Genomic DNA, 24264 nt, shown 5'->3' with positions numbered 1-24264 from the left:
TGCCTGGCGGAATTGCCGAACGCTACTCGTAAAGCAGGTGCTTTGGAGCAAGTCCATCTGCTGGTGGAGTTCGAAATCTGCCGTCCACTTGACTCAGAGTAAGCCGTCCGAGTTATCCAGCTTATAGCTCTCTGCCGTCCATGTGAGTAATGACACTGGACTGCCGCACACGTACGCAATGAGTTCGATGAGTGAGTGCGCAGTCTTTGTCCCGGCTACCCTTCTCTTCTATCAACGTACTCTATTCAACCACGCACCAGGCCGCCATTATTCAAGGAGGATAATAGCAATTTTGAGACACAGTATGATGAAGACAGCATAGTAGACAGTAGGGATGTAGATAGAGCAAGGACGTAACGGTTGCATAGGAATATAGACGTTATTGATTATTACCATAGGCGAAGCAAAGGTATCTTCTACGCAATGATACACTCGGATCATTCTGCTAAGCCTGTTAACGAAGGCAACCGTGAATTAACGGCTCTCATTCTACTATCATATCATACCATATCGAAGGTTCCTTCCGTATGAGAGTAATAGTAGAGAGGATCTTCTATCTCTACAACTGTATCCTGTCCCTGTCGCTCCCTTCAAGTGAATCGAAAGGCGGCGGAAGCCAAGGACCACGTTATGAGCCCGGTGACAGACCGCAAGAATGCGTCGCCCTAGCCGACGGCGTTACCCCTAGAAGCTAGAGCGCCACTTAGCTCCGTGGTTGAAGACCACAGGCCTGCGCCGTTGAGGAATAGCGAACCGATGATAAGAAGACTGTTGAAGAGAGTCAACGAGGCGTTCTGCCAACTGGAGAACTTGACATTCATGTGAAGGGAAAAGATGGCACTGATCCCAAACGAGAACCAAGCTATTGTGACCGCCGAGGTCATTGAGACGATGGAGTCGAATACGGGAATGGCAATCGACAGGACGAAGGACAGCGTCCAAAACGCCGTGGCTATGCTCATCCAAATTGACCATGACCTGGTCGTGTTGACCGATATCTCATGGGCAATTTTGTAGTGCTTCATGACCTCGACGTAGACAAACTTGATTCCAGTGTGGCCGAATGCAAGGCCCTTCGACAACACAGAGGGAATGACGAGTCCGTAAGCAACCTGAGCCAGTATCCCAGGAGCTGACCCCAACGCAGGCGATGCCGTATACTCGCCGGCAAGGCAGTAGATAGATACTGCGACAAATACGTAGAAGCCGATGGAGCTGGCTTCGAGCCAGGCCAGTGCGGCGCCGAAGTCTCTCTGCGGGTTGGTCATCTCAGCCATGTAAGACACAAAGCTGACATTTCCGGAGAAGGCGTAGCAGATCTTGAGGCAAGCGTTCAGACCGTCCCTGAATGAGGGTTTCGCAAACCAGACAGGCGCTCTCCTCCACTCGGCCGGGGCGTTCACAGGCCGTCCGGCTGCCAAGGCGGCTATCACGACGATGGTAGCGGCCAGGATGCTGATGCATGATGGAATACCGCTCTGCGAGACGAACCTTGCTGTGCGAGGGATGCAGAGAAACCAGCAGCAGATGCAGCCGATGCCGATGAATGCGGTCGAGCCGAGTGCATCATCACTGAGCAGCGACAACGCCACGGAGAAGGTCACAGAGGCTGACGCGGCGGTCATGACGACCAGGAGGATCATGCCGAACGCCGCCACGCATGCAAAGCCTCGTCCACCGACGATGCGGGCCATGTCGACGATGTTGAGCACATGCGGGTGGCGGTCGTAGAACAGCTTGAGCTCGAAGGCGGTATACCAGGAAAGACAGCCCAAGCCGATGATCGCGACCGTACCCGGGACCAGACCAAGCGTTTTTAACACGCCGGGGAGTGACAAGACGCCGAGGCCGACCTGGTTGGTCAAGAGCACAAAGATGGCATCTCGACGGCTCATTGTCCGAAGGCCGGGGGCCAAGGTGGTGTTGTCGACCACTTGTGGAGCCCGGTCGTCGACATCATGACTGCCGTCTGTAACCCCAATGTTGGTAGTTTCGATGCTGATTGAGCCGCTCCTTGGCGTAGATGAGAACACCGGCTCCTTTGCTTCCTTGTTGTACGAAGCCATGGGTTCGTCTACCGCCTTGCCTGAGGGAGTAGCCTAAAGAGCCCCGGCTCTGGTGTGGTGATGAAGTGCTGATCGGTTGGGGCAGAGCCAGAGGAGACGATTTGTGGCAAATCAAAACATTGATCGGAACATTGCTTTCATGCCAAATAGTTTGACTGGGCCCTTTTTACGCAAGCCTGAACATCTCCCATGTCGTGAATGGCCTGTGTGGTTCTGGGTCCATTTCAGACCGGTCTGCTCCGGTGCCAGATGGCCTGTACGGGCCGGAAAAGATGGAGAAGAAATTACCAACTAGTTCGTCGCACTTCCCATACCGAGCATGTGGTCAAGCGTGGGTTTGTCCTGACCCGAGGCCGAAAATAGACGACGTTGGGGTCGTACCCAAGGCTTCGGTAGCCCATGTAACAGCAATGGAATAGAGAGCTAATAAAGCCACGGAGAGTGGTGCACCTCTGTACGCCTTCATTCTTATCTCAAATCTTTTCGGACTGCACACTGGAAATTGATCGCCATCCTTATCCGTCTGCACGCCATTATGCGTTCATCCAGGAACACCAACACCAAGTCGGAGCTTCTGCAATCCCTCCGAGAGCGCTTCAGCCAAGCATCAAACCAGCAGCAGGAAAGGGTCAGTGAAGTGAGAATCGAAAACTGCATCGGGTTCTCCAAGGTCCCCCTTGGCATTGCTGGCCCGCTGCGTGTGGCTACCTCGGCGTTCACGGACGACATCTACGCACCACTCGCCACATATGAACCGACACTAGTGGCAAGCTGTTCTCGAGGATGTAAAGCTTTCAATGCTTCCGGCGGCATACGCGTCGAGGCCCTTGGCAACGGCATGTCTCGAGATCCCGTCTTCGTCTTTGCCAACCCCGGCCACGCTGCTGCCTTCGCCAAGACCTTGCCAACGATGCAAAGCTCGTTCGCTCGATGGGCAGAGGAGACGAGCAAGCACGTGAAGCTTCAGCTCTTCAAGCCCGCTCTGATAGGGTCTCAGGTCCATATCTTTTGTAGCTATGACTGCGGGAGTGCGGCCGGGCAAAACATGGTCACCAAAGCCACGCAATACGCTTGCGACATGCTTCGGAAGTTGTTTGCGGATAAGTACCAGATCCGAGACTTCTTTATCGAGGGGCAGTTGGCATCCGACAAGAAGCCGTCCTGGGGCAACGTCATGAACGCCCGGGGCGTCGAGGTCTTTGCCTGGGGGAAGATCACCCCGGCGGCGTGCCAGTACGTGCTCGGGTGCACCACAGAGCGCTTGTACAGGGCCCAGCAGACCCTGAAAGAAGGGGGCATCCGGAACGGCCAGTTCGGTTCCAACATCAACACGTCAAATGTCATTGCGGCCATTTTCATATCGACGGGGCAAGACCCGGCCAGCACAGCAGAGGGATCTTGGAGTCACCTGACCTCAGAGCTCGACTCAGAGACGGGTGAGTTGACGATGAGCCTCTACTTTCCGTCGTTGCCTGTCGGGACGGTTGGCGGCGGCACTGGATATCCGATGCAGAAGGAGGCGCTCGGGATGCTCCGGTGCGGCGCTGATGGGCCGGGGGACAAGGCTGAACTCGCCGGGATCATTGCTGCGTTTGCTCTCGCGTTGGACGTTAGCACGAGCTCAGCCATTGCCAACAACACTTTTACGGCTAGTCATATGCGCCTCGCACGTGGTGAGGCGGCGGCAAAGCTGTGATGCTGGCTAGTCGATTTTCTGTTGATAGAACCTAGCATATTGATCGGAATCGCACTTAACCTCATTTCATCCCATCACGTAGAGATCAAGATCGTTGTCTTTCCATATTGTGATGATGTTCTGATGTGGGGTTGGTGTGATGCCCCAGTTGAATTGGCTCTGACTAGATGAAAGGCTAGGGTTGTGGCTTGTTTGTTAATGCAAGGGGCAATTACAGAGAAAAGAGGCACCGCTCTGTCATTACTCGAGTATCAAGCAACTCGACAGTATTGCTTAGTCAAATCCGAGTGGTAAAGTTTTTGACATATAGTAACGATGAGGACTATCACACGCCAGCTCTGACTCCGATTTGATCGAGGGCCCTGGTAGGCAACATAGCCGTAACAGATTGGTTTACCGAAGCACATCCAGTTGTCAAGGCCGCGATCTGATGAGCTCCTTATATTGACGCCGTCAGTGCCCATTGTATCCTTCATCACCACGAGCTACCTCCATCTTGACGTCTTCCATGTAACTTTTCAGCTGGTCGATGGCCAAGATCACTCTCTCTAGTCTATTCACAATCAAATGGTCCTGGTTCATGACCTGTCTTCCGCCGAGACTACCCAGACGAGAGCAAGGAGAAGAGAATGGGGCAGATTCCGAGCCTGACCTGATCATGTAGCGGGACGATCTACGCCGCCGGGATTTCCGGACACGATGAAATGTTGCACTCGACTGCGCCGACGATTCTGACGGCGTTCGCGGCGACGCTGTCTCGGCGTACTCCACGACATGGTCTGGAACTACAATGGAATCATCGCCGCTTGAGTCTTCGGTTTCTTCGCAGTACGAGTCATAAATTTCTTCGCTGCAAGAGTCCTCGGTTTCTTCGTCTGCTTCGTCGCGGTCAGGGCTGACTCTAGCAAACTGGGACTCTGTATCCCTACCGGATTTTTGAGAATCCCAACTCTCGTCATCGACGTAGTTAACTGGCCTCGGGATATTGCGGGGCATACTTGCAACAAACTCGGTTCGATGACCTAACCCGGGATGCGATCTGCTTCAGGCCAATAAGGTCGTGGGGTGGGCGCCTAGTTAAACCAGAGACCCAAATCCATAGGCCAGGTACGATTTATATAGGCAACTTGGTCCCGAAAAATTACACCAATGTCTTATTCGAAATCTCTGGTTGCCGGGCTGCTTTCTGGGACACCAAGGACGCGAGGCGATATTAGGTCAGCGCGCAGGTCAGCGCGCAGGTCAACGGCCGGTTTCTAGCGAACTTTGGCAGCATCGCGACGAATAATACCCCATGCCAGAGTTCATTTCGCCCAGTAATGGACAGTAAAGATCCTTCCGTCAGTCGTGGTAGATCCGACCATCCCGATTCGGCAAACGTCAACGATCCAGGCAGTCATTCCTGGCTACTAGCTGTCCAGCCGAATAGTGTAAGAAAGCAGCCTCACACTCGGCCTGCAGTCCGAGCCATTGCATGGTTCTTCACTCTTTGTCCACGCGGCCTTTTTTTCTTTTCTGCCCTTTTCTGTCCTTTTTCTTCAGAGGAGCCTTTCTCTTGCGCACGGCATCACTCTCTTCATACTCTCACCTTTTCTGAAAAAATCTATCCTGCCTGGGCTGCTTCAGCTCTGGAGGAAGTGAAGATTCGTCATACACTTGCCAAGATGCCAGGCTCCAGCGGATCCGCCATTGAGCTCTATATCTTCACAAATTCCAACGGCATCACGGTCGTCTCGCCCCTCCTCATCCAACTGAGGAAGAGCTACGAACTGCTTCCAACAAAGGGTGACGAGGGACATAAAGACCTTTTGATTTGAGCCCGAACCCTGGTGCAAAGTCTCGAAACTCCACGCGAGACCATGGCCAAGCGTTCCCAGCGCACCGGAAGAGTGACAGGACGCCGAGGCCGACTGGTTGGTCAAGAGCACAGAGATAGCATCGCGACGACTCATTGTCCGAAGACCGAAGGCCAAGGCGGTGCTGCCAACCACTCGTGGAGTCCGGTCGTCAACATCACGACTGCCGCCTGCACTCCCAATGTTGTTGATTTTGACTCTGTTCAAGCTGTACTTTGATATAGATGAGAACGCCTGCTCCCTTCCTTATTGTCTCAAGCCATCAGCTCGTCCACCACCTGGCGCGAGGAGGTAACTCAGAAGCTCGAGTTCTGATTTAAGGACGGAGCAATTGCCGACCGATGGCGATCAGGTAAGCAAGGTGCAATAGACTATATGGATCCGTTCATAGTCCACAATCCGAGCATATCTGGCCTTCCGGCACCGTTGTTTAAAACAACTTACATTGTGCTTTATGTCTATTACAAACAACTGGCCAAGTTTAAGATGTAAATAGCTATTTGGGACTAGGCAAACAAGGAGGGCTATTCACCAACTGCTCAGCTCTCTTCCAGTGTCTTGTTTTGTTTGTAGGAAGCGTCATTGTGCGTGCATCCTTTCCAGGCCAACAGCGACGGCACGATGTTGCTTACAGTGCCTTCTCATAACGAACAAAGAGCTGTCATAGATGAAAATAAGACCTTTTCCCCTATTCTTTCCCCTTCGGCTCCTAGGATCCATGTAATTCGTATAGCTCAAAGTCACTGTGCAGAGGCGCCAGAGCTGCGAGCCACGGGACTTCCATCCACGCCTAGCCAGTCTCTCATCCGACCATTGGCTCTTTTACGCTTCACAAAATCTTTTCGCAATTGGAATCACTGGCTAGTTCCTCTCGTGCCAGGGAATCTTTGGCTTCTTCGGCGTGCTGAGAGAATCCTTCTCATATAGGTAAAAGATTTCTGGAGTGCACCGGGAGTGCTTCTTTCCCATTTCAAAGTAATAGCAATGCTCAGTCGTTTCCAGATCATCATCGAAAGATGGCATATACGTTAGATCCAAGGTCCGTAGCTGGAACTCCTCATCCTTGAAGTAGAGTATCTTGGTCCGAAGGCTACCAAACTCGTTCTGGACATACTTGGAAAGGTCATCGACCTGAATAGCACGCCAATAGTTCGGGTCTGAGTACTTCAATATAATATTGGGGTTCCTATAATGAATCTCCATAAACGTTTTATGCTGGCTCCAGTCTATCCTGAGCCACTCAGGAGCAGACTCCCAGGACAGAATGAGATGATGTCTGTGCCGAGAGGCTCCTGTCTGCGCTGATCGCAGACCATTGTAGAGATGCTCGAGATCCTTTCCTATCAAAAATGCGTTTCCTCTGGCAGAAAAGGCCTGATTAAGAACCTTGATGTCATTTTCAGCTGAAATAAAACGCCATAAGTCGGTGTGCTTCTCGCAGAACCCTGAGGTTTGTCCTGTATGTGATTCGGGCCTGATGTGCCCCGCCATAGTATGCGTTGCGTGGAAAGATAGAGCCGTGGTTGGGCCAGCAGGTCGGTTGATGATATTTATGTACCAGCTAGGATCGTTCTGGATAGCAATGCGTTTTACTCTGGCAAAAGCCTGGACGGAAGTGTTCTAACGTCCAGCAAAAGACGCATCCCCCCTCACCTCATCACCACGCGCCAAGGCGGACACATCACTTCGATCTTATCTTTGAAGTCCGATACAGCAGAACCAACCAGGGGGTGTACAAAAAATGCAATGTAACCCAAGAGCCAGAAAGAGATTCGGCGTATGCGTCACCCTTCGGCTGGTGTTTCTGCGAGAGTGCCTCACTGCAGCCCCTAGGCAGCCTCCACCAAAGCGGGTGGCCATATCTGACCGTGTTCCTGCAGCCCATTGCACTTCTTGGCAAGTGACCATAGGTCGCAACGCTGAGAAGGACCCTAGTGGCAAAAAGGGGCTTTTACCTTGCATTTTTTGTACTACGCTTTTGTCACATCACAGATGTACGTTATGGGACTCACCGCTGGGATGCAAGCCCAAAAGTCGCTCCATTCCGAGTTCCCAGTCTAACAGAACAACTAGAGCGCGACGTAGGGTTTGCCTATCGAGTGCAAGCCAGATCTCACAATACGTGTCAACGCCCCTGGCTGTTTCAGACTTGACGGTCAGTATCTCTTGAAAATACGGGGGCGAGGGCTCTGAGAGAGCTTGAATTCAAAGACTATGTCTGAGAGAGGCAGCCCTGTCAGATGATGGCAGTTACATCGGGGCAACATCAGACATCAAATGTGAATGTCAGTGTAAGCAGCATGAATGCGAACTGTGACCGGCCAGCATGAATCTGCGTTCATTTCTAAGCGGTTTGCTTCGGTGTCGAATGGCCGGCAGGAACCGAGAAGGGTTAGGGGATAAGTTTTCAGCTAGTTCAGGATAGCTCCCATACCGAGAATGCAGCAAAAAGTAAGGCTACCTAAACCCGGGGGCGTAAGTCTCGTCTGATAATGTGCCGAAGGTAAAGGGCGCAACCAATTTGTATTGATGGCTGAGTAGCTGGTAAGTATGAATGTGCAACGAGCGTGGTCTATATAGCTGTGTCTTCCTTGACCAAGACGTCTGGGCTCCGGTCTAGGGTAGGGCCGAGGCGTGCGAGGTTTGGGCCTCCTTCGCCGCTTGTCCCTTGTCATGGACGTGACATGGGTAGTGTCTGAGGCGTCGCCTGGTCAATAGAGCAAACACGGAATACAAGATGAGAGACTTCATGAGGCTATGGCTGGCTAGTATGTAATTGAACAGGAAGAATCGGAGAGGACAAAGCATCCGACTACACAACCAGGTTAAGGTGCCACATACCAATTGTCAACATAAGCGCAGCTGTCAAGTCCAGGATAAGTGATACTTCTGCAGTTTCAGCCAGCAAATGCTTCCTAGCATCACTAACAAGCTACTTCCTTAAGCAATGGTCTTCAAAACTCGAAGATCTTCTTTTCTCTAAGGGGGGAGGAGGGGGGAGAGGGTTTGAGAACCTCTCGCTTGCTAGGAGAAGTTGCATAGTAAAGAGGATTGAACGATTAAATAGTTGCTTAGAAAAGGTAAATACCTAAAGGCCAGAATGACTGTTATTCTATATTGCCTGTCTGGAGATGATGATACCAAATATAGCGATCGTTCATAGCCTCTTGTAAGAGAGCTGATGACTAATTGTATTGAATGATGCCTATGCGGTACTGAGCTACCCTACTACTTCCCCCCAACACGCTCTTTACCTAGATTTGTTGAATATGTGGGGTGTCACGTGTGGGTCAAGAATCTTAAGATTAAAAGCAGGTCCTTCAGGGGCAGATACTGAACGAGAACACGAACACAACACGAATACACTGATTCAACCAATGGACCGAGTACACGTACTGTCTGACAAGATTGTCCGCACTGCCGCCTTACCACACAACTCACTATACACACACCATAGCGGCTGGTAGTCTCCTACAAGCATCATCAGGCAAGTTGAAGACCTCGGGACCGGATTCTACGCTATTTTTAATATACTGCCTCTATTCGTATAGATAAATGCATATATACACAGAGAAGAAAATCACACATGTGCTATATCTAATCTAATCGAAAACGGCACATAAGCACAAAGACGCAAACATACCCCTTTCGTTAGAGCAAGACTTAGGCAGACAGCTGGTACAAGCTGCTGCCCTTCTCAGCCAAGACAAAGCTCTCCACCCACTCGCGGACAGTAGCATCGCTCAGACCGGAGCTGAGGTCGAAGTCGTCGGGAAGCTCCTTGATAGCGACGCTCGAGGTGCGCCCATCAAAGACGGTGGCGACCTTGATGAACTTGTCGACAGGGCGGACAAAGTAGTCGGAGCTGCCAGCGCCCTTCTCGAGGTGGAATGTGCTCTTGCACTTGGTATCACCGGAGGCGAGCACCTCGTAGATATCCACCTCGCCGCAGCCGGTGGTCCAGCAGCTGCAGCCACCGTATTGCAGGGTGCGGGGAATCCGCGCGTTGAGGGCCCAGAGGGCAGGCATGTCACCGTTGAAGCCGCGGTCGCCGTCAAGGGGCATCTTGAAGTGGAAGAGAAAGACCTTGTTGGCACCAGAGAAGCCCTCTGCAGCGAGAAGTCAGTGACTGATCTTGGAGGTTACCACGATGTCGAAGGGGCACGCACTGTACGCGACCTCAGGGACGCGAGAGTAGCCGCAGCTCTCGTCGCACCTGTCAGCGCTGAATATGGCGAACTCCTTGTTGGAGGGAATGTAGACATCCTTGAGCACCTTGGGAGAACCAGAACCGCCGTTGCCGTCGGCGTTGAGGTAGGACAGAGAGTTGCCCCAGGTGCTATGTACTCTGTCAGTGCCAACTTGAACCAAAACGCTTAACGTGTTGTCAGCTCACTTGTCGAAAATTCCAGAGCCATCACCGCCGTAGTTGCCGAGGAAGACTACATTATCGGCAACCTGCTGCTCGGCGTTGTAGTAGGCGGTGCGCTGCCAGTCACCTCCGGCAGGAGGCTTAGTCTTTGTCTTGCCCGGAATGTTAACCTTCTTGCTCACGTCAGGCTTGGGCTTGGAGGATCCCGGCTCGGGGGGCCGCTCGACAGGTTCAGTAACGGCGGCGGGATCGGGAGCAGTAGGAGCCTGCGTAGAAGGGACGTCGCCAATGTAGCTGTTCTCCCATGAGACGACCTTGCCGTCAATAGTAGCGGTCACCCATTCGGCACGCTTCTTCTTCTTGCGCTGCTCATGGAAGTGATGGTGGCCGTGGCGGCGAGCGTGGGCATGAGGAGACGGGGCATTGTCGCGCTTCTTGTTCTCGGAGCCCAGGCTGTAGACGGCAAACCCCTTGAGGTTGAAGGGGCCACGGACGTGGACGGAAAGCTATAAGGCCGGGGTTTAGTTTAGTGATGGGAGTTATTACAAGCCTGGCCGACTTACCTACATCCTCATCAAGCGGCGCAAGGGGACCGCTGTAGGGAACATCTTCCTGAATACATCGGCCATCGTTGGTCATCTCGGAGACGGCCTTGTAAGTGCCACTTCCTGTAAACCCCTCGTAGAGGATCTGCTGGACAGCACCGCAGAACCAGTTGCCACCCTCATTGAGCGCAGTACCGGTGCATTGTTGAGTCAAGGCTGAGACCAGGCCAGCAGCGGCCAGTATAGCAGGAGTGATGAACTTCATGTTCTTCTCGGCTGAGTATCTTTCGCAGATACGGAATATCTCAGGTGGGCTTGTGGGGCTTGTTTCCAAATCTGTCAAATAATTGATCGAGGCTCCCGAGCCAGAGGGTGTTTCGGAACTCAGTTGCGTCTCACCGACTGGGGCCAAATAGATGGTGGAATTGAAAGAGCTATGCAGTCGATTTTAAAGAGTGATTCAAGTAAAGGAGTAGATGGTGAGTGTTTCTGTCACCAAAGAGTCGTAGTGAGCGACAGATGTTTTGAACCGGCTTTTAAATGAGGATTCCCGTCTTCTCGAAAGAAACAAGAGACTCCGGGGGCGGTCCCAAGGGCCAATTGGTCTGCTGGAGATGGACAAGGGTTGTTTTAGAGACTAAAAAGACTATATGAATGGTTAAGGCCTGAGGCGCCAAGCTCCGCCCGGTGCTCTGCTCGGGGCTCTGCTTTGACCTCGGTAAAAGCGGTATTGGCCTGAAGCTCACGCCCCAGAAAGTTCTTGAAAGTACTCCTATCTAAGCATGATCTGACCCTCTTTTTCTGAGCATTCTGGGTAGCCTTGCTCCTTTTTCACTTATCATTGGTTATTCCGTCGAGAAATGACTGGATGCAGCAACCTGCTGAGAGCAACGCCGTCGGGCTAACAAACTTGGGCGGTGACGACGATAGTCTACCTCCGCTAACCAGGTGGAGGAAGTTCACTCGCCGGGAGCATGGCACGACCATGTGTCGCCGGTTAAAGCCAACTTGGCTGATACCGTGGCATCTCAATAGAGTGGTGACATATCTAAGATCATCCTTGACGTGCTCAGCTGAATGGAAATTGATTGTGATGCTCTCGCTGTCAACTATATGCCACTATGGCTCGGGGTTGTTCTGGCTCGGAGTCTCGCAGTCTCTTGAGGCCTTCATCTCAAAAACTCCCGCAAGTTGGGCGTCAATCCTCGCACAGAGTGTCTCCACATCCTCATCTTTCCTCTCCGTATCCACATCGCCGTCATCCGACGGGGGGTGAACCACGATGTCAGGCACACCTGGGTTGCTGTCGTCTCCTCCAGCCAATGTCGTGTTCATTTTATTGCCGCTGTCCACCGACATTGGCTCAAGCCGATCGTGTGCATCCGCTCCTTGGCCTCCGCCAGCGCTAGGGGCGTAAGAGGTCTTGTTCTTGGCCCATTTTTGTCGTCGCAAGTAAGCATACGATGTCCGGCTTCGTTGTGACTGCTTCCTCGTTCCCGAGCTGCCGCCAAATGGCCTGCGCGGGCAAGGACTTGTAGCGATGCGGGTGGACATTGGTTTCTTCATCTCCGTCGACATCAAAATCAGTGCAAGCCCACACGAAGGCGTGACACGAGTCTACTTATAGATGAGAAACTATCTGCACGCGTAGCTACACTCATGATGTGCCATGACGGATAGGTCCAAGTCCAGCAATGGCTTCTTCATTGGGGGGTCAGCCGGCAACCAGCCAGGAATCGATCGGTTTTCCTTCCCTTTCGAACTCGTCTTTTTCATCTACTTTAGACTTCTTCCCTAAACGCGAGCAAGGCTCTTTCGGCGGGCCCCAGCGTCCATGGTAGGCCTCCGTGCCGGGCCCTCTTACACTATGGCAAGCCTCGAGGCGTCAACGGGGGATGGCAACGGCAAGCAGGATATAAGAAATGGCAAGGTATCCGAAGCGCTCTGTTCGCTCCCTCCCCTCTCCCTAGCGCCGGTCGACCTTATCCCCGCCGAGCGAACCCTCGAATCTGAAAAATGCTGATTCGATGGCGTCAAATTACGTGCACAACCATGGGTTCTCGCCTGCCGGAGTCATAGATGCAGAGAACGAAGAGTCAAACACGGACGCCAGGGGTACCAGGGACAAGGCCATTTCATGCTTCCCACACTTCTGCCGCCTTCCAGTCGAGGTCCGACTGATGATCTGGAAGACGGCCTTTGACGCCGTAGATCCTGCCGTAGTCGTCTGCTCCTTCTCCGAAGGCCGCCACAGAGCTTCGGTCAATCACCGGCACGCGAAAGCCAGCCGTCTACCGCCTGTAGCGCTGGCGTGCCGTGAGGCGAGGAGAGAGTGGGTCCAATGCACGCGGTCGAGCAGGTCCCCCAGTTGGCTCCCCGAGCGTGTTTATGTGCCCCGAACGGTGTTTCTTGTTCCCGCGGCCACAGTCGTCGGTTCTCGGTTAAGAGGGCTCAGTCTGTCTATAACGCACATCGCCATCGACATTGCCGACAGTCCCGACGTGTTCCTGATTTTTGAAGCGCTCGCCCTTTTCCCTCGGCTGAAGACCATCATCATTGTCGTGCCATCCGGCGCCGTTGACGAGACTCAGGTTGTCGAATGGCAGCAAAGGCTAAGGGAAGACTCGCATACACTGCAAAAAATTGGCGCTTTAGTAGATGGTCCATCGAGCGACGGCGAGTGGCACAAGGGGACCTATCTTGGATGGCTGCTCCGCAATTATCTGCAAGGCCCGCAGGTGAAGGCGTTTTACTCGCGGGACAACAGTCCCCGTGTGAAGCTCTATATTGACCGGTCAGGATGGTCTCAAACGACGGAGGAAAACCTTGAGCAATCTTGGTCTCTCTTTCTTTATTAAAATACATCCAGTTGTAATAAAAAATTGACCATTTATTGTGCCATTAAGACTGAGCCCTTTGCGTGATAACGCGCCCATCAGTTTTCCAGTAGCCAAGTACTGAATAGTTACCCTACACCTTCCTTCGTTCTCTTTTATTTTTTATTTTTTTTATTTTTCTTCCCCCACTTCCCTGTACCGGAACCTGCTTCTCCATTTCAATGAACCCCTCATATTTATTTCACTTAAGCTAGTACGGGGATCGACATGTTTACTGGTGCATGAGGTTCTCTTATCCCGCCAAAATCTTGGTAGGGGCCCAAGTTCCATCCTCTTTCAGCGATCAGGCCGACTAAAGCTTGTTGCATGGCCACCAGCACCTCTTCCGGCGTGCAGCGGTACGGCGTTTGGGTCGCGGTGACGGGCGGGTTTGGCGATTGTGCGGAGGCGATTGGCGCTGGTTGCGATGCTCTGGTCGTCTCGTCGTTGGGATTGGCCGTAGGCGACCAGTTCGGTTCGGGAGCTGGCTGCGGTGCTGACTCGTCGGCTGTGGTCGCGCTGCTGGTCTGCCGGTTTCCGCCAGCTGCTTCATGAGGAGATGCAGCTGACGCAACGGCGCTGGTCGCAGACAAGCTCGCCGTGGGCGCCTTCGGACTAGGACTGCCCGGGGGCTCTTGCAGCTCGCCGGCATTGCTGAGCATGTCCATGGCCATGTCAATGTCCAAATTCAGATCGCTGAGGCCGTCCACGCCAAAGCCCGCCGTGCCCTGAAAGCCTGCCATGGACATGTCCATGCTCATCCAGGCGTCGTCGCCGGCCATCATCGCGATGAATTCGTAGGGCGCTGACTGCTCCTGGGGCTCTTCGAAGTGGATTGGCTCGCCTGCTCCATCATGCATGAAAGCTGCGCCGCCGTCTGCCGCCTCATAGGGCTCACCTTCGGCGTCGTGTTCAATCGCAGCAGGTGGAGATGTCCGTGGTTCCTGTTGGCGACGGAACACATCCTGGTCGTGATCCGCTGCAGAAACGGCAAGACCAGTCGGGGCAATCTCTTCGTCGACGCCGTCGTCCTCGGGCTCGTCGCGTTCGTTGTCATCGCAGTTATCCAGCGGTCCAACGATCGGAGACGCTGGGGTACCCGGCATGCTCCATATGCTCGCACCCCGATCCCCAAGTACTGACTCGCTTCCCGCGACTGTGATCTGCGTGAGGGCTGGAGAGGCGTGTGATGCTCGCTGGGCATCCGCAGGTGGCTTTCTGCGCCGCAGGTTGCGCTCCGTTGTCTGCTTTTGCACTCTGTAGGGCTTTGCTTCGGCCATCTGCTTCCTTTCTTTCGCCGTGTGTCGGACGAGCTCGCCATCATCGGACTCGACCTGTCTTTTCAGTATATCTCGTATCTGTAATTGCCGCCATCATTAGCCATCCGTCGAAAAAGGGTACCGTGTGGCTTTGTGCGTACGATTGCGTTCGCCTCTGGCAGCGGTTCACCGTCTGGGTTGTAGACTGAGCCGTCCCAGAAGTCGTGGATCTTGTTGTAGAAGAACAAGATGGCCGTAGTGTTGCATTCTTTGCCAAACTTGTAATTCTTGTGTATCGCAGTCATGCCTCTCTTTCGCATCACCTGGCCCACCCACGCAGGATCCCATGGCCGAGGCCCTTTCGGACGAGACCCTGCTGGATCAGGGTCTCCTGGATGCTCCCGTCTTAGGCCGGGCTCTCTCGGGCGAGACTCTTTCGGGCGAGAAGACCCCTTCGAACGAGGCTTCCTGCAGGCCATCCCGTGCCGTTGACGAAGATGTTTTTGGCGGACGTTTCTCCTCTTCCAAGAGCGAAAACAACTACCACCTCAACCCATTTCTTTTCGGTCATCTCGCCGGTATCGTGCCCAGTTTTTGAACAGTCGTGCGGAATCGTCTAGGTGCGATATCGAGTCTCGAAACGGACGGCCGCTGTCCCCGACGGGCCATTGCCAAGGTTGGCCACTGTGAAGTCCATTCTGGACGACCCATGCTCTCTGTCGCCAGGTCAATTTCGCCATATTCGCTCGTTACCAGAATGTCGGGACGGTGTAAAGGTCGAGATAGGCCAGAAGATGGGATGGGAGGGGAATATGAAGGAAGTCCACATTGGACGTCTTTTAGAGCCAACAGTAAGTGACAGTCGGCGAGGGGTCCTTTCTCCCCGCTTGTCCCCGCCTTGCCTTGTTCAGTCGCTTTCGGATCCCTGTTGGGGTACGTGCTTGACCAGATCGAGATTGGCCGTTGCACTCGCGCATCGAAATCCCACTTACGATTGAATTGTGCGGAGGATTATCCCCCACCCTCCGGTGCCCACTTGGTGAAGCCACGAAACGAAATGCTACATTATGGCTGAATCGGCGCAATCACTGGTCATCACGGGGAGGGCTTCCGATCAGACCACGTCTGTAGCGTCTCCATCGGCCTCGGAATGGTTCCTATAACCCACCTGCGATGCTCCCGCTCTGGTCACGTCAGCTAATAACGGCCGGTAGCGGCCTCACTAACTTAGCTGCTTGTGCGCATGGAGCGAGATCTCCACACTCAGTTGAACCGCGGCAGTGTTGCCATCGAGCAGTTGCACCGGCTCAGGGCCAATACACGGCGCCACTGGCACCGCTATAGCCACCAGGAGGCCTTATAAGCCGCTATGAAGAAGTGAAAGCTTGGTTCTCCGTTTCGCATGCTCAATTCTACATCGTCAGGGAACGGGCTCAGACATGGCATTTGTGCACCCCAGGACAATTGAGTGAAATAGAGGCTCTCATACACGATAGGGGCTCTACGGAGATTAACCCACCCCACTGTTCAGCAACACAATATTTCGTGCATCCTCACTGTCTCATTTTGGCTGTTGCGTTGCATCTCACATACGGCATTCTGTCACCTTGACCTCTTTCGCCTTGAAGAAAATCTCCACAAAGGATCCTACCTCATTTGTGGGACCGCCCACCTCGCGGAACCGGACATCTTGGAAAGCATCCCCCACACATGGTTATGAAGATGTTCCCTTCCACTGCGACGGAGAGCTGCAAAGGGCCCGAGATGCCGAATTAACCCTCGAGCGTTCCTTGAGACCAGAGCTGCGTGTCATGCTCAGATCTGGCCATTTGCGCGCGGCTCCGCAGCTTCGTTACGCACAAAGCCCTTCTCAAGGGCTCGATGATCCCTAGTCCCTTACCCCGAGAATCAGGTCCGTAGCGCCGAGTAGTTTGAGCAATTTCAGTGCGTGTATTTTGGTATCGTATATTCTCGACCTCATGGTCAAGCTACCGAACTGCTCTCTTTTCTGGAGCGTTGAAAAAAAAAAAAAAAAAAAAAAAAAAGAGCAAGTAACGTGACCGCGTCTGCATGCAGGTGTTGCAATGCAGGTATGACAGCCGAATCGAACCCTTGCGCAGCACGCACGATCGGCGGGGTGGTACGTCGCTACAACGGTCAGAAAATTCTTTCCCAGGATCCCTGCATGTGCACGAGTCGTACGGAACGAGGCCCTTCTTTTTTGGCTCTCTGCCACAGCACGCGTTGATAGACTAATTCAGTGGAGAAAAGTCTATATTGGTTTTCCCTGCGCTTTGCCCTCCTTCTGACTCGGTGCCTCCGACTGCCCTCGTAATCTACGTGACCTGTCAACTTCCTTCATATGGGGCCATTTACATCGATTTGTCATTTCGTAGCCACACTAAACATCATCCATCGTTGCGGCTGATTCCCGACGTGATGATCAGTCCCGCTTGTCAAAGTCAAAGTGGCCCTGGCTGCAACTGCCGCTTCTATTGGAACCACTCTAATTTCAGCACTTTCCCACCCCGGCCCGTCAAGGATGAGTTCCCCGATAGGACCGCCGAATTCGCCGCTTTTCAGCTTTCAACATGGTAATGACACCCCGGCGCGAAACGGCTGGCACCCACCCACCAGCACACGCCCAGCGAGACACTGCCACGGCTGTCCAGGTGGACAACAGTGGCCCTTTTTTGCCCTTCCAATCCGAGATACAAAGAAGAGCAAGTAATGGAGTGAGGAATAGCACAACATCCAGCAGTTGATGGGTAACAGGCTCGCAGCTCGTTTTACAAGCAATGGCAGCTCCGGGGCGCGTGGGGGTACAACAGCCAGTTTCTGCTCTTCTTGTGAGGGGACCATACAAGACAAGCAGCTGCCCGAGCCTGCCAAGAGCCATCCTCGAGGCTGCACCCGGGACCCTTGCTGTGCATGTTGGTGGCGTTCATCATTACCGGTTCAAGCTGTACAGTACCGCACAGCCGAAGTAGGTCGACAAGTATATATTTCGAATGCTGCCGATCGCGCCCGATAATCGAGCGGTTTCATGCTCAGCTTCACATGTCCATTTTTTTCTAAGCATCGTTTTCGCTCCCAATTTCGACCGCGCATCCCGTCATGAAGCAATCTTCGCGGAAGCATCATTCTAGCACTCGTGACTCTCGTGCAAGACCATACCCCTCAGCACAGCAACGGACAGAGCGGAAGTCACGTACATCCAAGGCTCGGTCTCGTCACTCACAGGATGTGGACCCACCTAGGTCGACCCATTCGAGACTAAAGAAAGTGGCCCGGCGTGATGCGCAGACCGCCGGCAATGATCGAAGAGGGGGCTACGGGCCGCGGTCTCCATCCGATCAGACACCAGAAGGGGAAAGCTCCGACTATGAGTCTGAAAGGTTCGTTTCATACCAGCATAGAGAGCTGCCCTCGTAGGCACAAGCTGAACAGACAGAAGAGGCGATTATGGCGGCAATTATGATGGCGACTCTGCTAGCGATTCCGGCGAGGAGAATACCAGTCCGAGTCGTTCAGAGCTGGAGCAGCTCAAGGATCTGATCATCGAGTTTAGGAGGGAACAAAGCCAACAGTGATTCTCCCCAACACCTCTCCCCTCAGGGTTGCCCTTATTTCCACATTAAAGCCTAGTGTGCTAACACTATATGCCTTTAGAATTCATCGCCTGGACAAAAGGTTAGCACTGAATAATGCGGGGGGTCTCGTTTTTCCTTCCACTATATGCTAACCGATATTTGGAATAGAACGAGGGAATTGGTTCAGCAGTACGTAGCGGCCTTCAGCTCCTTCCTCCCATTCCCCCTGTTGCCGCTCCTGCTAATAACTAAATTGGATGGATAGAATGAGGGAAGTCACACAGCAGTACGTATCGGCGTTGAATTTTTGCTGTGTCTTTTGTCTAACGTGGTTGCTTGCAGGGTTTCGGCATTGCGCAAGCAGTGAGTGATTTCTTCTAACTCAAGGGAAATGTCGACACGCTGAACGTTGTAGAATACCAGAAAAGCCGAAAGGCTTCGCCGAGAAGACTTTGCCGGCCAATTTTCAGGGAAGCGGCTCTATGATGCAAGGGAAACAAGACCAATCGCATCACGGAGCGACGGGAGAACTTGGAACAATAGACCCTTTGGGGATGTTTAGCAAAGGTAGCGAACCTTTTGGCTGAAGACAATACGATGGTCGAATATTGTGACGGTGTGGTCAACAGAGGATGTCTTCTGATTTGCGTTTTTCTTATGTAGACGAGGGGTCGATATCAATGTCTCGTGTTATGCCCGTGACATATTCTAAGACACGAAGCTTCAAGTGACTTGATCGATCCAGGATAGAACAGCGTAACGCTCTCTCCAATCCGTTAGATAAATTCGTGATAAATTTATCGAAGTGCCTATGATTGCATAAAGAGATCTTCCAATTTCCGGAGATGAGATGAGAATCGATTTCGTATTAAACTGTAGATACATGGAAAAAAACATGTCTTGCTCGTGATGTTTTGATATATGGCCTTTTTCTCATTTTCCCTCCATTTTATGATCATCCATCTATGGTTCATCAAATTTTACATAGAGATAGGCTTAGATGAGATTGCGTTTTCATTGCTTCACTAGCCAGAACAGATTTTAGCAGCGTAAACTGTTGAATAGTTAATAGAATGAAGTAGGATGACCCTCGTCTTCCGAGCCATGCCCTTGGCCGTGTCTAGGCCAGACTATCTGATCATCTTGATTGATTGTTCGCCGCTCTTCATCCTTCGGCACCTCAGTTACCGGTATTTGACGTGATTGTGGAAGCAGTTCTGGTGGGGTGTTCAACGGAGAACTAAAGGTTTGAGGTTGAAATTCGATCCTTTCATCCATTGGCAAAGGCGTTGACTGAGACCCTCCTTCGCGTTGAACTTGAATGATTGTCTCTAGTAGCTTGATGTGCTCTTCTCCTAGACTGACTAATCTGTGCTGCCACGAGACGAGGGCCTCGTTGTGTATGACGTCTTTTTCCAAGGTTTCATACTCTTCCAGGAGCCTCTCGTTCTCCACCGTCAGAAGGCGGTTCCGGTCGTGCAAAAATCGCACCAACTGATGGACTTCCGTCGGGGGAAGGGCCATAACATGAGGAGGCGACGGTGTATCGAAGGCTGATGGGTTTGCCATCATCTGACAAGGGCGTGGGCAGTGATATTGTGAAACTTGAATGAATAGTTTCTGTTGGTTCAATCGAAACTTTGCTGATCGAATAGATGTTCATAAGGAGACGGGACATATATAGGTCACCGTATGATACACTGGCTCCGTTCACTTACCAACGATGGAGGTTTCAAGGTCCGAAAATGTCTTTTCTTTGCGATTCATCTCAGATTCTGGAACTCTTCGACGTTCTAGCCCAAAACTCCTGTCCTTAGTTTCATGCAGAATTGTCGCTTCCTCAATACAGCATTTGGACATTTGCGTTGCCGTGTCTGATGATATCGACTCCTCCATCTTGACTTGCTCTATCCTCACCAATATTGGACCTGAGTGTAGTGATGGAAATTGAACAATGGTATGTAGGGCAATAGCTTTGGGAGTCACAATAGAACGATGATTAGGCAAAATACAGATAATCGATGGCAAAACTCGCTTCCACATGGCTGCCACGATTCTATAACGTTACCGTCCGAAATTCTACTTCTGCCCGGCCAGCTCTAAATACTTTCTCCCTCCAGATTAGGTTGAATGTTTCTCATAGTTCTGTGTTCTGAGATTAAATAACCGGGTTCCGGGCATACTAGTTTGACAAATATGCAAGTTAGCAAAAGTATCAAGGATGCCGCGCGGAAATCGAAGCGAAGCCTCGCGTCTAACAAATACGCTATGAGAGATTGACGTAGAACAAGTTGTGCAATTAAAGCCAAGAAGTGAATGATCCTATGCGGGAGATTTTTGTTTTGGAGTATGTCGCATCTTCCGGAGACTCATGCCTGTTTGGCCGTGGTCTTCATTATTGTTCCCTTTGCGTGGTTCTTGTGAGACAAAAGTAGTGTTGTGTTGAATATATGCTGAAAGAGGAAGTGCCGCATACCAAGCCCCGGCACCCACTGGAGCAACTGACTGCAAGGCAGCTGCTGCTGCTAACACAGGCAACACTTTCATTTATGTATAAAGAGCTGCACAACTCAGTGCATCTTGTCGATAAAACCTCAGACAGTTCTCATGGATCTACAGTACTATCACAATCATCAATACACACACAATTTCACCAAAATATCCGACATGTTGGGGAGAAGTCGCAATACTCGGTTTCACAGGAGCAATGGCGGTGCTACAATACGGCCATTGTCCAAAACCTTATCTTTTAAATACAAATAACTATATGAAGCATTCATGTAAAACAAACTACCGCTACTAACATCACAAGAACTAACACAAGGGACTGAATACGGCTGCTCAACATGTTTCCGAGTTCAAGGATTGTGCCTCTCCTGAAATGGGCACCTGATTTTACGGTCTCGTGCAGCATAGTTTTCCATGATGAATTGGAGCCCGTTTGAGTGAGACTCTATCGCTGGTACTACTTGTACCAGTACCTCTTCAATCAACTTTCTGTAGGAAGAACACTCAAATTCAAGGATTCTGCGATGGCGCCAGAGTTCGGTGGGGGATATGGCATTTTGGTTCTCTGCACTGTCTTGGTACTTTGGCTTTGGCCATTGTGGTATCCAAGTTCGTAATGAAGTAGAACCTTGTCCCTGCTTCGCTATATATGGGCAAGAGGCTTTGTTCGTGGATGGGTGTTCAGGTTCTGTGTCAGTGCAGGTTTGTGCAACAAAACTGATTTCTCGTCCCCATGCATCGTTTGCTTGTCTGAGTATGACGTCTCCCTCGTCGATTGCTGAGCGAAGACCAAGAATAAGATGCTGTATTTGAGGTATCAGGAGTACCAGCACCTGAAAAACCAGCTTTCTATTTAACGAAATTGACTGCCTTAACTTACCGTTTTCTTGAGTCAGCCTCACCACAAGAGCTCCAAGTACAGAACTGTCATGAATCCCAGGGGGTTGCGGCAAAGTGCGGTAGCCTGGGCGCAGCATAGGAAAGGGGTTGGCCTCATTGTTAGTCCTTCCCCCACAGAACCACCAGTTTCGTAGGATTGGGTTGTTTTTCTACTGAACCACAGCTCCCTTTTGTGATGACTATCGTCAGCCTGTTGGTTCATTTCGACGGCTAGCTGACGTCCTTCGATTGACATTTTGCAGTCACTAATCGAAGAACGTATCCTGCTGATGCGGTATTGAAGCGAAGTCAAGAGATTCCTCAACACGCCGTTGGCTAGATTTGCGTAGTAGGTTGCCTCGTGTTGTAACCTTCCATTCTCTTGATTCAACTCGATCACTCGTTCCTGGACTGAACCCCGTATCTTTTTGGGTTGAAGATGAAGAGACATGGAATCGAAAGCAGTTGTAGTACCGCCGTAGTCACGTATATCGTGATCTATCTTTTGGGGGGGAGGCGGCTGCGCCTCCCATGCCCCAGGCTCGCTCTGAAGGTTGTCACTAGCTTTCATCGACATAGGAAAAAAGGGTATCAAATATGCCTTGGCAAAATGGCCTTAAATAAGAGGTTGAGGGCAGTTTTAGCACCGTTTCAAACCCCCCTATGAGGGTTTTGATTCGGGCAGCGTCTTATTCGGAGATTTAAGTTGCTTATTTTAGCTCCTACCTAGTGTCGAAAAATGGGTTCGAATGTGCTTCTGAATCTGCCGTTCTAGGATAGAAAATGACATCGGATTTATAAGACACTGAAACAGGCTTCTAAGTTTTTCATGCTATTGGGGGAAAATGGATGTAGTGCGTATGAGGAAGAAAAGCCGCATATCTCACCACCTCGTCTGAAACACATTGGACTTTTTGGTTGCCAGCTGATCCGCAACGTCCACTGGTGGTATAGTCGCTAACTCCGCTCTGAGGCAAAAGAACTCTCGGCCCAGGAGTTTTCTCTTTTACGTTCCATCACAGGACCTGGAAGAGGAAGATTGGAAAGCTCTTTTATGGGCGTGATGGGACTAGTCTCGCAAGACCAAAGAAAGGCCGCCCTCTTTGGCGTCACTGAAATGGCGTAAACAGCAGATGGGGAATCTGGAGCGACGAATCGTCCCTTGTGGGGTTCAGAACCGCAGCCATTGCTTCTACAAAGTAGTAGGATCCAACTATCGACCGCTAAGCAGCAGCTGATCGTCCATAATGAGACTTCCATCCATCTCTTGAACCCACGTTGGTTATATAAACGGCATAGGATTTCGACGTCTCTAGAAGGTTTGTTTAGGAAATTACCATATCGAGCCCCTTAAAGCCGTAAAGCCGTAGAAATTGGACATCCTGCTTCCCCATAACTAGAAGTTCGTATGTTCCAACCATGTTATTCAATATACAGGGAGTTGGAATCGACCGGAATGCATATTGTGGCTTGTCGTTCGTCAGGGCTCCGCGTCCAGAAGCGTCAGAAGGGTCAAGCATCTGTATCTGCTATCTGGTTAACGTTCGCATTGATGACCGCCCTGAGTTCCGTCGAGAGGCACCAAGTTTTGCAGCTACTGAACTGCCTCCCGGAATGCCGGTAGCCTCAAGTAGGCAAACCACGTTTTGGCTGATGAGAAGAGGACGCTGGACGTCTGAAGAAATTGGTCATTGAAACGCTGACCTTACAATGTCTAAAGCGGACTATAAGATTTGATTTTCCAACTTCGTGGCCATGTACCTGCAGGACTGGTGCTGGATTGACTGACATGATGTCGCTCGTTTGCTGGCACCATGATGGAGGCACAAACACCGATGGTGTTCCTTCGAAGAATCTCAATGTCTTCGTTGTTGTTGAAGAAGCGAAGACAGGCTGTTGGTATGAACTCTAATGCATGGATTCTTTTCACCTTTGGTCTGCACATATCAAGATCAGGTCGCTCATTCAATAGTGTCATAAGGATAGGGGCTATCCAAGTCGGCTAGAGACTATCCGAAGGATCAAACACATAGAAGTCTCAGCTCTGGCAGCAGACTTTGACTATAACAGACTAACCTTCAGACCCTCTTTAGATAGAGAAATGAAGAGTCATTCGTTGCCCGATCCACCGATGGACCTTCTGCCCGGTCGTCAGCTAGTCATGCACCCGTGCCGAGCGACAGGGATGGGCCCTGGACGTACAGAGCCCTCGCAGAATGTGGTATGAATCCATACAGCTGAGGTGCCACCCGGCGGACTAGTGGTGGTTAACAGAAGGCTAGTGTAAGGTACCCCATTTGTCTACTACTTTGGCCAGCATCTCCTCCATAATATCCTTATCATGGAGCTGTTGGAGCCTTCCATGGAGGATTTGCTGGATGATGGTGGGCGAAAGCTCACGCTTAAGACTGTGGTCATGGTGGGAAAATAAATGGTGCGTAGCATTACATGTCTCCGAACTGTCTGCTGATACCCCACTGATGCCTTTAGATATCGAGAGTGGACGTCTTACACCAGAAGGGATGATACACCGCGATATCAAATCAGATAATTTCCTGATCAGCAGGCCAGGAATGGAATTCCCCAACAAGATATCTTTCTTATCGACCCTGGT

The 24264-nt window shown here is 51.6% G+C and overlaps 12 protein-coding genes across 12 annotated transcripts; 4 read left to right on the top strand and 8 right to left on the bottom strand.

The window, feature by feature from the left end:
- Positions 1–665: 665 nt before the first annotated feature.
- Positions 666–2066, bottom strand: MRS44_017758 (uncharacterized protein; the record flags this gene model as incomplete). Its single annotated transcript, XM_065615655.1, has 1 exon — positions 666–2066. The coding sequence occupies one exon, from the start codon at positions 2064–2066 to the stop codon at positions 666–668; it is 1401 nt and encodes a 466-aa protein (XP_065471727.1).
- Positions 2067–2601: 535 nt separating this feature from the next.
- MRS44_017757 (uncharacterized protein) lies at positions 2602–3762 on the top strand (the record flags this gene model as incomplete). The annotated part of the gene is made up of 1 exon (XM_065615654.1): positions 2602–3762. The coding sequence occupies one exon, from the start codon at positions 2602–2604 to the stop codon at positions 3760–3762; it is 1161 nt and encodes a 386-aa protein (XP_065471726.1).
- Positions 3763–4215: 453 nt separating this feature from the next.
- On the bottom strand, positions 4216–4758 carry MRS44_017756 (uncharacterized protein; the record flags this gene model as incomplete). The annotated part of the gene is made up of 1 exon (XM_065615653.1): positions 4216–4758. One exon carries the CDS (start codon positions 4756–4758, stop codon positions 4216–4218), a length of 543 nt encoding a protein of 180 aa, XP_065471725.1.
- A 626-nt stretch (positions 4759–5384) lies between these two features.
- Positions 5385–5714, bottom strand: MRS44_017755 (uncharacterized protein; the record flags this gene model as incomplete). Its single annotated transcript, XM_065615652.1, has 1 exon — positions 5385–5714. One exon carries the CDS (start codon positions 5712–5714, stop codon positions 5385–5387), a length of 330 nt encoding a protein of 109 aa, XP_065471724.1.
- Positions 5715–6479: 765 nt separating this feature from the next.
- On the bottom strand, positions 6480–7478 carry MRS44_017754 (uncharacterized protein; the record flags this gene model as incomplete). The annotated part of the gene is made up of 2 exons (XM_065615651.1): positions 6480–7223; positions 7440–7478. 2 exons carry the CDS (start codon positions 7476–7478, stop codon positions 6480–6482), a joined length of 783 nt encoding a protein of 260 aa, XP_065471723.1.
- A 1803-nt stretch (positions 7479–9281) lies between these two features.
- MRS44_017753 (uncharacterized protein) lies at positions 9282–10800 on the bottom strand (the record flags this gene model as incomplete). Its single annotated transcript, XM_046279820.2, has 4 exons — positions 9282–9727; positions 9788–9957; positions 10015–10496; positions 10558–10800. The coding sequence occupies 4 exons, from the start codon at positions 10798–10800 to the stop codon at positions 9282–9284; spliced, it is 1341 nt and encodes a 446-aa protein (XP_046123500.2).
- Positions 10801–11654: 854 nt separating this feature from the next.
- Positions 11655–12089, bottom strand: MRS44_017752 (uncharacterized protein; the record flags this gene model as incomplete). The annotated part of the gene is made up of 1 exon (XM_065615650.1): positions 11655–12089. One exon carries the CDS (start codon positions 12087–12089, stop codon positions 11655–11657), a length of 435 nt encoding a protein of 144 aa, XP_065471722.1.
- Positions 12090–12562: 473 nt separating this feature from the next.
- Positions 12563–13393, top strand: MRS44_017751 (uncharacterized protein; the record flags this gene model as incomplete). The annotated part of the gene is made up of 1 exon (XM_046284448.2): positions 12563–13393. The coding sequence occupies one exon, from the start codon at positions 12563–12565 to the stop codon at positions 13391–13393; it is 831 nt and encodes a 276-aa protein (XP_046123499.2).
- A 224-nt stretch (positions 13394–13617) lies between these two features.
- Positions 13618–14975, bottom strand: MRS44_017750 (uncharacterized protein; the record flags this gene model as incomplete). The annotated part of the gene is made up of 2 exons (XM_065615649.1): positions 13618–14745; positions 14832–14975. 2 exons carry the CDS (start codon positions 14973–14975, stop codon positions 13618–13620), a joined length of 1272 nt encoding a protein of 423 aa, XP_065471721.1.
- Positions 14976–15016: 41 nt separating this feature from the next.
- On the top strand, positions 15017–15268 carry MRS44_017749 (uncharacterized protein; the record flags this gene model as incomplete). Its single annotated transcript, XM_065615648.1, has 1 exon — positions 15017–15268. The coding sequence occupies one exon, from the start codon at positions 15017–15019 to the stop codon at positions 15266–15268; it is 252 nt and encodes an 83-aa protein (XP_065471720.1).
- Positions 15269–17787: 2519 nt separating this feature from the next.
- MRS44_017748 (uncharacterized protein) lies at positions 17788–18263 on the top strand (the record flags this gene model as incomplete). The annotated part of the gene is made up of 2 exons (XM_065615647.1): positions 17788–18068; positions 18125–18263. The coding sequence occupies 2 exons, from the start codon at positions 17788–17790 to the stop codon at positions 18261–18263; spliced, it is 420 nt and encodes a 139-aa protein (XP_065471719.1).
- Positions 18264–19328: 1065 nt separating this feature from the next.
- On the bottom strand, positions 19329–20159 carry MRS44_017747 (uncharacterized protein; the record flags this gene model as incomplete). Its single annotated transcript, XM_065615646.1, has 2 exons — positions 19329–19867; positions 19982–20159. The coding sequence occupies 2 exons, from the start codon at positions 20157–20159 to the stop codon at positions 19329–19331; spliced, it is 717 nt and encodes a 238-aa protein (XP_065471718.1).
- Positions 20160–24264: the final 4105 nt, after the last annotated feature.

This window comes from Fusarium solani (assembly GCF_023522795.1).
Source record: "Fusarium solani strain SB1 chromosome Unknown bctg00000014, whole genome shotgun sequence".
NCBI classification, from domain to species: domain Eukaryota; kingdom Fungi; phylum Ascomycota; class Sordariomycetes; order Hypocreales; family Nectriaceae; genus Fusarium; species Fusarium solani.
The sequence above is the reverse complement of the archived record's forward strand: the minus strand, read 5'-3'. Positions and strand labels throughout refer to the sequence as shown.